The 14,025-nt window shown below is 44.0% G+C and overlaps 1 protein-coding gene across 1 annotated transcript in view; it reads left to right on the forward strand.

Moving 5' to 3' along the window:
• The first annotated feature begins 11,430 nt into the window (after nt 1–11,430).
• The window catches only part of AR (androgen receptor), a 187,898-nt gene continuing 185,303 nt past the window's right edge, over nt 11,431–14,025 (forward strand). The window contains exon 1 of the mRNA NM_001195724.1: nt 11,431–12,989. Within this exon, the coding sequence (NP_001182653.1) occupies nt 11,431–12,989 (1,559 nt within the window). The remainder of the gene's footprint in view (nt 12,990–14,025) is intronic.

A 14,025-nucleotide genomic window follows, 5' to 3' on the forward strand; every position in this document is an offset into this window, starting at 1 on the left:
TGGATAACAGAACCACAACTTAGTTACTCATTGATGAGATCCTTTGGTTCCAATCTGATAACAGAATCCAAATGTTCTTGCAATACGGTGTTACTTCTGTGTCCATATTACTGTCCTGTTTTTCTGTCAGTGACAGGAGCTGCTTTTAGCAGCTTCTCGAGTGAGTTTTCTGGATATTCCTATAGCACACACACAATTGCATTTGGGCCAATGTTGGAAAGCAGATGATTAAGAAGTAATGATATTGGGTGAGAGATAAAGGAACTATTGCTTCGGACTAGCATTTGATCATTGTATTTGGATTTGCTTTAGACCCAGATTTAAGTTGATTCAGAAAGGAAAATAGCCACAATTAGTACCCAATGCAATTCTCTATTAGAATGTAATCAGTTTTTGCCCTTTGGAAAACATTATTTGCTTTTCTCTATGGCTTTGATCTTAATAATTCAAAATTCCAGTACATACAAGCTTGAATCATCTATCTAAATGAAGTAACAAATTTTGAACTCACGAATATAACAGCAGGGTTTGTGAACCATTAAGTAAAGTACAGAAATATGTACTAATAGCTCTTCATTTTCCAAAGCATAAGAGAATAATACCTCTTCCTTTTATTGGTTTACATTTCAACTCAGCAAGAAACCAAAGGAAGGTTTGATGTTCATAGGTTGATTATTAATATTCTAAGTAGTTTGCTGATTTGAACTGAAGTACAACTAGGTGAATGGGGCATTTTCTCAGGAGTTTGTGAGATATATCATATTTCTCTGATGGGGAAGCATGTAAAGGAAGACTGTAGCAATGATTGTAGGACTCCATCTATAACATAGGCCTCAGCACTCTCCCTACCCCTATTTGTCTTCACTGTCATCCAGTCCCAGAAGCAGTTTCCAGGAAACTGGACTATAGAGAATTTGTCCCAATATTAAACAGAGGTAGTCTAATCCTAACAAAGGTTTTCAACTGGCTGCAAATAATTTGTATCTCTGGTAACAGGGGATTTTGTTGGGGGTAGGGGATATTAATCACTGAAAAACCTGGTATGGAAGAACTATGGCAAAGGATAGAATGATGGCCCTATATTTCTCTGCATCTGAATAAGCTAGATGGCCTTGGGCAAGTCAGGTCAACTTTCAGAGGCTCAAGTTCCTCTTCTGTGCAACACAGCTAACAATACATTCTCTGCTTAGCTCCAGAAGTTGCTTAGTTGCTTTGAAAACCTACTGAGGCATCATATGCAAATGTTCTTTGTTAACCACATAGTTTTACTCAAGGGTCAGGTGGTATTGCAGCTGCCAGGAATCAAAGAAGAGGAGACAGGGTGAAGGAAAATCCTTTCTGTTAATCAAAGGAAATAACTATGGATGCAAGAGCAGTCATTCAGTACTTTACCTCTCCTAGTTTTGAACCCTACCACTATGAAATATATCAAACATCTCAATTACATCTTTTGGCCCCATTCATTTAATCAAAACACTCAATCTTTAAAGGCCAATAGGTGACATATGTTCTCTGATTGATGATCGTTTTCTCTTTGGCAGCTAATGGTTCCTTCCTCAGTTCCTGTTAGAGCCAAAATGAATATAAGACAACATTCCCTGTATGTTGCCATCTACAAACATGCATTTTGCAGTAAAGAAATGTTGCCAAGGATGTTTCTAGAGTAGAATGGGATAGGGCCTTTTTGCTGAGGAAAAGGGAGATGTGAGTGGACAGAAAGAAGAGTCTTGCTAAAATATTTCTAACTGCTGACCTTTAGTTCATATGTTTTGAAATCTTTTAAATGTGGAGTTTAAACTTTGAATCCTAATATTATCCCTGGCACCTGAACTTGGGGTCAAATATCCTTAGGCATTTTGAAAAGTAAATAGAACTATGCAGATGATACTGGTAATTAACTGTTGCCCAATGCCTAACAGGGAATATGCCCTAGTGTCTTTTGTTTCGAACAGAACAGGCCTCAAGCTCTAGCTCTGCCTCAATATTGTTGTCTTTGAAAGGGGAATGATAGGAGCTGCTGCTGTGGTCTTGCTGGTAAAATTGCCACATGGGACACCAGCATCCCATAGGGGAGCCAGTTCATGTTCCAGCTGTTCTACTTCTGATCCAGCTCCCTGCTAATGCACCTGGGAAAGCAGTGGAAGATGACCCAAGCGTTTGGGCCCCTGCCACCTATGTTGGATATCCAAATGGAGTTCCTGGTTCATGGCTTCCACTTACTTCAGACCTGACCATTGCAGCCATTTGGGGAATGAATCCACAGAAAAAAAGATCTGTGTGTGTGTGTGTGTGTGTGTGTATGTATGTCTCCCTCTTTCTGTCTCTTGCTTGTTCTCTGTGACTCTATCTTTCAAATAAATATGTCTTTTTTAAAAAAAAAGGGGGGAACAATAACAAATAATTCTTCCTTTGGAAAGCACTTGTTAGGATTACAAATAATCTAAATGCTGTCATATAATGGGAAGCTATAATAATTCTTATATATATATATATATATAATCCCTTTACATTCATTATTTCATTTTTTATTTTATTTTCTACCACAAATCATTGAGAAGGATGATATTTTTACATCTATTTTAAAAAGAAGTAAAATCAAATCCAGAGTGGTTAGGAAATTAAGTCAGAGACCATATGGCACATTAATAGGAGTAGAAAATATTTTTATTTTTCATTAAACTTAACTAAAATTGCTACAACATGACTTAGTACACCAAAAATTCAATAATGCCCCTGTTTACCTAGTGTCTGTCCTACATATTATGGTTGGACACAGGGCACCTTGCCATAGCATCAAAGAGGCAGCTGAAGTGTAGTGATAAGAGATCAGTTGTTTTTCAATAGAACATCTAGGTTCATAGGTCTGATCCTGCCTCCTATCAGCTGGTTGACTCTGGGTAAATTACTTAATATTTCTGAGTATCAGTTGCTCCTCCATAAAACAGAAATAATTACTACTCACCTAGTTTCTTAAGCAAAAGTAAATAATTACCAATGTCCTATAATTCCAGTGTAAAACAGTATCATTAGCAGTAAAATAACAAAACTCTGAACAAATCTTTCCTTTCCTGTACCACTTTCGTAATATGCTTACATTTAACATTTTATACTTCTATTTCGGTTAAATGGAACATTTAAAGCTCTTAGTCTCAGTGCTTAATGAAATACTTGGCACACAGTAAGAGTTCTATACATTTGTTGAACAAATTAAAAAAAAAAACAATGTCAATACATAAGGTAGGGCCGGCACTGTGACGCAGTGGGTTAAAGCCCTGTTCTGAAGAGCCAGCATCCCATATGGGCGCTAGTTCTAGTCCCAGCTGCTCCACTTCTGATCCAGCTCTCTGCTATGGCCTGGGAAAGCAGTAGAAGATGCCCAAGTCCTTGGGCCCCTGCACCCACGTGGAAGACCCGGAAGAGGCTCCTGGCTCCTGGCTCCTGGCTCCTGGCTCCTGGCTCCTGGCTTCGGATTGGCAAAGCTCTGGCTGTTGTGGCCATCTGGGGAGTGAACCAGCAGATGGAAGACCTCTCTCTCTGTCTCTACCTCTCTCTGTAACTCTGTCTTTGAAATAAATAAAATAAAACTTAAAAAAATACATAAGGTAGAAGATATGGCCTGGTGGATGAAGAAGATATCTGTTTTTGTGAAGCTTCTTAAAAATTCAAGAAAAATGGAATGAGAACGTAAGTTTATTTTGGTACAAAAAATTTGAAATGTCTGCTTATTTTTTTCATAGTATATGTTTCCCATGAACTTTGTGAAGACCCTTCATATACATAGACTTCAATGTTTAGGCATCAAAGCTTACATTTTAATTTAATTTTCTATGTGCTTTTTGCAGTACTCTCATATAAAGTTAGGAAGCATATCTGATTGTGATAAGTATTTTAAAAGAGATAAGAATAAAATTCCATATAAATGAAAATAATGAATAAATCCAGAAAATCTTCCCAGATCACATTTGAGCTGTGTTTTGTATAAGTTGAACCTAATTAGTAATGAAGGAACGGAAGGAATAACATTTCAGTAAAAGGGAACGGCAAGACTGGAATTAGTCAGATCTGGGAATGTAGGGTTATGTTCAGAGGAAGCCCAAAAAGTCTGATGTGACTGCAGAGGTGGCTGGTTGGCAGAAAAACAGAGATGTGAGAAGGGCTTCAGAGGGAGATGAGGCCCTAGTTTTCATGAACTTTAAAGGCTAGGCTATGGAACTTGGACTTGAACCTGTAGGCCAGAGGTTGCAGACCGGCAGCCTACAAACTAATTTTTGTCCACAGACATGTTTTGTTTGGCTTGCAGAGGGTTGACCTGCATGATGTTTTTAAGCCTTCAGAATTAGGAGCCAACATTTAAAAAAAAATAGGAGATTTCACATTATAATCTGGAATGCTCGTCTTGAAAATAATAATAAACCATCTGCAACACTGAGGCCACATGCCTGCCTGGTGACAAACAATTACAGCTGAGAAGTGGACACCCGCTTTAGACAGGGCATCGACTCTCTAGCTAGCCAAAGCCTCCATTGCACCCTTTCATCTCTCCAATAGCAGGGTTTCTTCACTTGTTTTTGTTACTTCAGAGGCATTCTGGTTTGAAATTTGTGATATGGGCAACTGAAGATTATAGAACAGAGAAGCTGCTATCAGAACTATCAGCTGCAATCAGACTTGTTTTAGAAATAACCCTCTGATTCTAATTCTGCTGAAGACAACCCTAAAGAGAGAAACCCAGAAGAAGTTAGGGCTAGAGCTGTGGGAACAGATACAATGAGATGAAGGCATCAACACTAAAAGGTATAAAGAGCATATGAGATGAAAATGTATAGGAGTCACTGTGCACTTACTCCCCATGTAGGATCTATGTCCTTCATATGTTGTACTATGTGAATTAACAGTATAACTAGTACTCAAACAGTACTTTATACTTTGTGTTTCTGTGTGCGTGCAAACTGCTGAAATCTTTACTTAGTAAATGTATACAAATGGAAAATAAGCATGGGAATAATTGTCTACATCATTATTCACTGGAGAAATGTAAATTAAATAAGAAACATTTACAAGTTTGATTAGAATGCTAAATTAAAAAAGGCTGACCATACCAAGCATAGGAGAGGATGTGGAGGAACTGAAATTCTCATTTGCTGGTGGAAATGGAAGATGGTACAACCATTTAGCAAGCCTGTCTGGAAGTTTCTTACAAAAGTTGATCTTCCACATATAAAAGTAATTGAAAATGAATCTTGATGTGAATGGGGATGGGAGAGGGAGTGGGAGATGGGAGGGTTGAGGGTGGAAGGGAAGTTATGGGGGGGAAAGCCACTATAATCCAAAAGGTGTAATTTGGAAATTTATATTTCTTAAATAAAAGTTAAAAAAAAGAAAATGTAGTCTTTTATAACCCTGTAAGTGAAGGAAATAGCAGATGTCCTCAAACAGCAGAGGGAAGACTCTGGGGACTTACTTGTAGGCTCCAATCATAATCACCAGGACAGCTCAAATGTAGTTATTTAAACGGTCATACACTCTCCTTCCCTGATCATGAATGAACTTCTCAAAGGCAAGGTCCACAGCTTCCTGTTCGTCAGTGATTCGCAAGTGCCTAGAACAGAGCCTGGCACAGAGCAAGTGCTTAACACTAATTCAGTGCATTGACTGGAAGAATTCTCTATGTTGATTCTAAGTGGAAAAAGGTTTATTGCGTTTATAACTAAGCTGAAACTACAAGGGTATTTCCAAACCCCGCTTTGGAAATAAAATTTTAATTTGGTGAAAATAAAAGCCATTTGTTTATTCAACATATATTTATTGAGCATTAACCATGTGTCACATCAGGGTGAGCCCTAAGAATAAATAGTGAACAGAAACCAACCTGGTCCCTGCTGTAAGGAAACTTACAGTCTAGGGAAGAAAAAAAAAGATTGGAAAAAGTCCTCTGAACATTAAATACTAGGCTTCATTAAAACATATTTAAAAGGCCGGGAGGGGGGAAGCCTTGGGATAGCTTATGATGTACAGGAAGTCTTCCTGGAAGTGTTGATAAATACAGGCATTAGCTGGATAAATAGGCAGAAAGATGAGCCAGCATTTCAAGTAAATGGGATAGCATATGCAAAGGCAAAAAGGACTATAGGGTATTTGAAGAACTGAAAAAAGCCCAGTGTGAGTGGAGCTCCAAAAGCAGAAAGAAAAGCGGTATGTAATTAGGTCACAGAGGTGGAGAGAAGCCAGATTGTGGAGGGTGTGGTTAAAGATTTGGATTATACTAAGAGCAATGGGAGAGCGTGATGGATTTTTAAACTTTGATTTTTATGCAATAATTTCATTTTATTCGAAAAGGAAAGGGGATAGATACACAGACAGACAGAAATCTTCCATCTACTGCTTCACTCTCCAAATGCCCAAAACAGCCAGTACTGGGCCAGGCCAAAGCCAGGAGTTTAAAGCTCAATTTGGATATCCCATGTGGGTGGCAAGGACCCAAGTACTAGAGCCACCATCTGCTGCCCCCCAGGCACATTAGCAGGGAGCTGGAATTAGGAGCCAGTACAAACCAGGCACTGCAATATGGGATATGGGCATCCCAAATGGTGACTTAACCATTGCAGGAAATACCCAGTGACACAATTGAAATAGAGAAATGATATGACCAGATTCGCCTTTCTAAAAGAAAACCATCTACACAAACATGTACTGACCACTGACTATTGACAAAAGCAATTATGTAAAGAAAGATATTGCAACAGTAGAATATATACATACCAAACTAGATAGCTAATATACAAAAATTAACTCAAAACCTAAGATAGATCTAGATGTATAACTGAAAACTACTCGACTTCTTAATCTTTAGGATCTTAGATTTGAAAAATGATTTCTTAGATCTGATAGCAAATGCAGAATTTGTAAGTGAACAAATTGATAAACTGAACTTTGTCAGAGTTTAAAATGCATTCTCTTGAAAAAACAATGAAGACAAGCTACAGATAGAGAAAATATTATTAAATTATATTTCTGATAAAGAACTTATGTCCAGAACATACAGATAACTCTAAACAGTCCAAATAAAGCCTTAAGCAGTTCAATTATTAAAAAGCAAAGAAATTAAGCAGAGTCTTCATCTAAGAATGTATACAAATGGAAAATAAGCATGGGAATAATTGTCTACATCATTATTCACTGGAGAAATGTAAATTAAATAAGAAACATTTACAAGTTTGATTAGAATGCTAAATTAAAAAAGGCTGACCATACCAAGCATAGGAGAGGATGTGGAGGAACTGAAATTCTCATTTGCTGGTGGAAATGGAAGATGGTACAACCATTTAGCAAGCCTGTCTGGAAGTTTCTTACAAAAGTGAATGCATATCTATTCTGTGATCTATTATTTCCACTATTATTTAAATAGAAGCAGAGACCCATACAAATATGTATGGACATTCATAGCAGCTTTACTTGTAATAGCCCTATATTGGAAGGAACTCAAATGTTTGTCAACAAATGAATGAATTAAAAGGCCATGTTATAACAATGCAGTGGAATACTACTTATCAATCAAGAACATAACAGCTAGATTAAGTATTGCAGACATTCTACTCAGTGGAAAATGCAGTACAGAAAAAGAATCCTGGCTTTGTGGCACAGCGGATGAAACTGCTACCTGAGATGTCCACATCCCATTTCACATCACAGGTCCCAGTCCCAGCTACTCCACTTCCAATCCAGTGCTCTGCTAATGCTCCTGAGAGAGCAGCAGCAGATGACCAACCCCATGGGAGATCCGAATAGAGTTCCAGGCTCCTGGCTTTGGACTGGCCCAGCCCCTGACATTGTGGCCATTTGGGAGGTGAAATAGAAGAGGGAAGATTTCTTTCTCTGTCTCTCTCTCACACACATACACACTCTGCCTTTTAAATAAGTGAGTAAATAAACAAGCAAATAAATAAAGCTTTAAAATTGAAAGAAGAGTACTTCCTGTAAAAATCTACTGATATAAAACTCTGAAAAAATAAAACTAATCAATATTGACAGAAAGCAGACTGCCTAAACAGGGGGGTGGGAAGAGTGGAGGGGAGAAGTACAAAGAAGTACAAATGGAACTTTTGAGATGATGGATTTGGTAATAGTTTCTTGAGTATATGCACATGCTATTGATAATTTTTTAAAATTATCAATTTGTACAATTTTAAATACAAACATGTTTTTAAAAGTTCACAGAAAATGGAATTAAGGATTGATTTTCATACAAAAACATTTTGAAACTCATGCATAATTTTTTAATCATATGCCTTTGAATTGAAGACTCCTTGTATGTGAAGTTTATATGCCAAGTATACCATATATATGTATATATATGTATATATGCCAAGCATACCTTAAAAAGGCTGTGTCCAAAAAAAATCCCTTTGCCTGTGCAATGCAGAACTATCTGCAGTAAAGTAAGAGTGGGAGGAGGGAGACCTCATCAACAAAGAGGACATGGTTGGGATATGTCCTGGCAGGGCTGCAGCCATTAAATCTTCAAAGGATAAATTTTCTTTTTAAATTTACATTTTTATTTACATAAAAATGGAAGGCTGCATGAAACCTCTCAGTACTATTTTTTCTAGTTAATAAATTTATTTTTCATATAGAGGACAGATTTAATGTAGTTCATAGATACAATTCTAAGAATATAATGATACTTCCCATCCTCTCTCTCCTTCCTCCTTACTTTCTTTTTTAATCTTTGAGACCATATATTTTTCATTTACAGTCAAAGCCTTAAAATGCTCCACTAAAGAAAGAGTTCAGCAAGTTAAAAAGTAGAAAGCCCACTGTTCCACAAGGGATAATTTTTCACCTCCTCAGGTAAAAGGCTTCAGGGGAAAGAGTCATCAGGCCTTTGTGCTCTGGAAGGTTCATTTATAGCTATTTCCCAAGTGCCATGATATATTGATGAGTTTGAGTAAAACAGAAAAACAGCGGTGGCATGGAAGAGTACTTTAGATTTGACTAGTGTGGAGTACAGAACAAATTATGTCCTGCTTCAGTTTGTTTATCTGTAAAACAGAAAACAGAATTAATCATGACTTTCTTGACTTTGGGTTTTTCTGTTATCTCCTTAGGTCAAGGTAAGGAAATGCCCATGGTGTTTAGCAATGCAGAAGATAAAGCTACTATCCCTGTTGTCTCCGCAGAGGCCTTAAAAATGCAGGACAGACCCAGGGGAAAACCTCCACATGCCTTCTGGAGAAACACTGTCCAGATTCGGGGGTCTAAGGAATTGGAAAAGCTAGGGCAGCCTGGGGTCCCTGCTGACATACAGGGAAATCTCCTTTATAAATAAATTTAGGCTTCCGTTTACTCTGCCTTTCAATTCCCGCCTGCCTTTTCCATTTTTACGCAGGAGCGATCCTCCGCAAAGCAGCAATTGCGGTAGTCCACATCACCCTCCACGCAAAGCTGTCCATCAAGAGGAAGAAAGGCAGCTTTACATAGGTTCTATCCCTTGATCGTGCGGTCTGAAAGCTTAAAATGTTCAAAGAACACTTTGAAAACCGAGCGACTGTATACAAGCAAACATTTGCAAAGCCCTGGACAAAATCGAGGGTTCGTGTGTACATGGCAAGTGTCGCAGGTCTATGTGCCTCTGCCTGTTTGTTTAAGTGATTTTGCTTTTGCAAGTCAGAATAGGTGAGAAGTGCATGGCCACAGGATTCTAGACAGGAGGGGTACAGAAGAGGGTAGAAATGACCTCTCGGTCCTAGGTTCCCAAACTACTCCTAAGGAGGAATCGCAAAGGTTTCACAAAGTGTCGGCTGGCTTGGCCATTTCTTGCCCCTCAATTTATAGGAGATTCTCCCTTCTGCGTATCCCCTTCGGCCCTGAAAAGAACCCCTGGCAGCCATTAGGAAGGAGCTGGTACTTCTATCCTCTATTCTCCCCCTCTTCCTCCCCCCAGCGTCTGTTTTGAGATTGGGTTTTGGAACCAAATCTGGCGAGTGCCGGCCTTCCGGAGATCCGGTAGCCCAGCCCTCAAAATCAAGCTGCAGGTTAAAGCTCCTACCCTCGCGCCCGAACCCTGGTCCAAGAAAGAAGGAGCTACTCGGCGAGCAGGAGTCCTCCAGAGCTAGAGCGAGCCTCTCCGGCCCTCCCTCACGCTGCGCCAGCACTTGTTTCTCCAAAGCTGCCGCGTGCCGGGAGGGGAGGGGAGAAAAGGAAAGGGGAGGGGAGGGGAGGGAGAAAGGAGGTGGGAAGGCCTGGAGGCTGGGCCGGCGGGGGGGCGGGACCCGAGTCCAAACTGTTGCATTTGCTTTCCACCTCCCAGCGCCCCCTCCGAGATCCCGGGGAGCTAGTCCGCTGGGAGAGTCAGAGGGTCCGGAGCAAGCCTGGAGGCAGAGCAGACGCCGGGGGGAAAACGACAGAGCTTAGCCGCTCCTGTGCCCAACAGGAGCCGAAGGGACGCACCGCGCCAGCCCCAGCCGGGTTCCAGCGACAGCCACCACCTCTAGCAGCGCGGCGGTTTCAAAGCCGCCGCCCCAGCGCTGCCTTTTCCTCTTCGGTGAAGTTTTTAAAAGCTGCTTGAGACTCAGAGGAAGAGAGCAAAGTGCCGGGTAGGACTGAAGGCTGCCTTTGTCCTCCACCCCTTTACCCCCACCCCCTACCCCCCACCCCCGTCACCCCTAGTCTCCTTTCCCACAGCTGCCTGCTCGGGCTGGTCCCAGTCTGCACCCCCCCCCCCCCCCCCGCCTTCAGCCCCCGTCAGCCCAGAGCTGCCAGCCAGTTTGCAGAGAGGTAAAACTCCATTTGACTGAGAGCGGATGAACTAGCTGCACGTTGCAAAGAAGGCTCTTGGGAGTCCGGCGACTGGGGAGCGGCTTCAACACCGCCGCCAGGACCTGGCTAGTTAGTCGGCACGCCGAAAGGGCTCCGGAGTTCCCTCCACTCCTTTTCCACCCCCTCTTGCCTGCCCCCACCTCGAGTGCGGAGCCAAAGATCAAAAGATGAGAAGGCAATCAGGGCTTCAGTAGCCCAAACAAAAACCAAACCAAAAACAAAACAAAACAAGAAGAAAACCAGATTCTTATTTGCACCTGCTTCGGTGGACGCTGAATTTGGAAGGCAGAGGTTTTTTTTCCCTTCTTCTTCTCCCCCACCCCAAGATATGTAGAATTTTTCAATCTACACTTGAAGTACTGAAGGACAGACCAAGCCTAGCAAGGCAGATCGTGCCCAGCGCGTGTCTTTCTCTGCACGAGACTTTAAGGTTGCCAGAGCTGTTTTTTTTTTTTTTTTTTTATTGCTCCTGCAAGTTAGCTCCCTGGAGCTTCCCGCAGGTGGACAGCTGGCTTCAGCGACTATTGCATCGTCACAGCCTGTTGAACTCTTCTGAGCAAGGAAAGAGGAGGTAGGGGTAAGGGAATTAGGTGGTAAACTGAACCAAGCTCAAGGATGGAGGTGCAGTTGGGGCTCGGGAGGGTTTACCCCCGGCCGCCGTCCAAGACCTATCGAGGAGCTTTTCAGAATCTGTTCCAGAACGTGCGCGAAGTAATCCAGAACCCGAGCCCCCGGCACCCTGAGGCCGCGAGCGCAGCACCTCCCGGCGCCCGTTTGCAGCAGCAGCAACAGCAGCAGCAGCAGCAGCAGCAGCAGCAGCAGCAGCAGCAGGAGACCAGCCCCCGCCAGCAGCAGCAGCAGCAGCAGACTGAGGATGGCTCTCCTCAAGCCCAGATCAGAGGCCCCACGGGCTACCTGGCCCTGGAGGAGAGACAACAGCCTTCACATCAGCAGCCAGCCCCCGAGGGCCGTCCTGAGAACAGCTGCGTCCCAGAGCCTGGAGCCGCTGTAGCCGGCGGTAAGGGGCTGCCGCAGCAGCCGGCAGCACCTCCGGACGAGGATGACTCAGCTGCCCCATCCACGTTGTCCCTGCTGGGCCCCACTTTCCCGGGCTTAAACAGCTGCTCTGCCGACCTTAAAGACATCCTGAGCGAGGCCAGCACCATGCAACTGCTTCAGCAGCAGCACCACCACCACCAGCAGCAGCAGGACGCGGCAACTGAAGGCAGCAGCGGGAGAGCGAGGGAGGCCGCTGGGGCTTCCACCTCCTCCAAGGACAGTTACCTAGGGAGCACCTCTGTCATCTCCGACAGCGCCAAGGAGTTGTGTAAGGCAGTGTCGGTGTCCATGGGCTTGGGTGTGGAGGCGTTGGAGCATCTGAGTTCTGGAGAACAGCTTCGGGGAGATTGCATGTATGCTCCGCTCCTGGGAGGTCCACCCGTTGTGCGTCCCACTCCCTGCCTCCCGCTGGTGGAATGCAAAGGTTCCCTGCTGGACGATGGCCCAGGTAAGGGCACTGAAGAGACTGCTGAGTATACCCCTTTCAAGGGAGGTTACAACAAGGGGCTAGAAGCCGAGAGCCTGGGTTGCTCTGGCAGCGGTGAAGCAGGGAGCTCCGGGACACTTGAACTTCCGTCCACCCTGTCTCTCTACAAGTCCGGAACTCTGGACGAAGCAGCAGCGTACCAGACTCGTGACTATTACAACTTTCCGCTGGCCCTGGCCGGGCAGCCACCACCTCCTCATCCCCACGCTCGCATCAAGCTGGAGAACCCGCTTGACTACGGCAGCGCCTGGGCGGCCGCCGCAGCACAGTGCCGCTATGGGGACCTGGCAAGCCTGCACGGCGGGGGTGCAGCGGGACCCGGCTCCGGCTCACCCTCAACCGCCGCTTCCTCTTCCTGGCACACACTCTTCACAACCGAAGAAGGCCAGCTGTATGGGCCCTGTGGCGGGGGCGGCGGCAGTGGCCCTGGCGAGGCAGGGGCCGTGGCTCCCTATGGCTACACTCGGCCACCTCAGGGGCTGACTGGACAGGAAGGAGACTTTCCCGCACCCGAAGTGTGGTATCCCGGCGGCGTGGTGAGCAGAGTGCCCTATCCCAATCCCAGCTGTGTCAAAAGCGAGATGGGACCCTGGATGGAGAGCTATTCTGGACCTTACGGGGACATGCGGTAAGTTTTTCCTCCAAGAATTGTCGCCTTTTGGCCCAGGGCGCAGAGTCACTTTGCGTTCCGATATCTCGCTCCTCCCAGTGCGAACTATCCCAACTGGCCCTGCGGGAAACTCAGCAGGGTTCCTTCCGTAGGAAGATCTGCCCTAAATCTGGAGCCCTCCTGGGACTCCTGGACTGCCAGAGAGTCAACCTGAGCGATCCCAATCCCTGTTGTGTGTGCCTTTCGTCTGGTTCATGCCCTTTTCGGATTCCTCGAAAACTCCCTCCGTCACCTAAAATCCGTGCTACCTCCGAGCACTCCAGATCCCGCGGGCTCCAAACTTAAATCTGATCACACTGGTCACTTTCGGAGATAGAGCCCTTAAGCCCTGCACTCCTTTTTATTTTTTCTTTTAAGCCCTCCACTCTTCCCCCAAATTCGAGAATTGCGATCAGACATGCGGTCAGTTTCTCCTCATAGGGAGTAGGTTTGTTACGGTTTGTCTTCCAGCTTGTGGTCAGTGTCGGCGTATTAGAGGCAAAAGACTGACCCACGCTTTTCTCAGCCCGCCTACTCCAAAAAGATAACATGGAACACCCGGTTGGGAGAGACAGTGGTCTCTGACTCCTGTATGAAGGGGCGAACTTCCTTTTCTGGAAGCAGCTGGGGATTTGCTCCAGGGTTGGAGGTCAAGGAAGAGAATAAAACATGTTTAGAGCCAGCAGACAGACAACTTTGTCCTTAAAGACTGGGCAAGATTTCTCAGCCTGCCAGATTTCTCAGCGTTGGTTAACTGTGTTGGAAGTAGCTGCTTGGGTCGATTATCTCTTAGGTGTTCATTTTCTCTGTGGATTATAACAGATCTACAGCCTTGTACTACCTCAGATCTGCATAAGGTCTATGAAAAGGAGAATGTCCTCTGAAGAAACAATTTATGCCGGCATGAGTCTGACTTACGAAAGTGTTAGGAAAAAAAAAGAGAGAGAGATTTTGTAACCATTTCCTGCTCTATCCAGTGTGCTCAGAAATCTGCAGTGAGGAGGGAGGACCTGAG

Source organism: Oryctolagus cuniculus, chromosome X (genome assembly GCF_051225735.1).
Source record: "Oryctolagus cuniculus isolate XC-2025 breed Fujian yellow rabbit chromosome X, ASM5122573v1, whole genome shotgun sequence".
NCBI lineage: Eukaryota > Metazoa > Chordata > Mammalia > Lagomorpha > Leporidae > Oryctolagus > Oryctolagus cuniculus.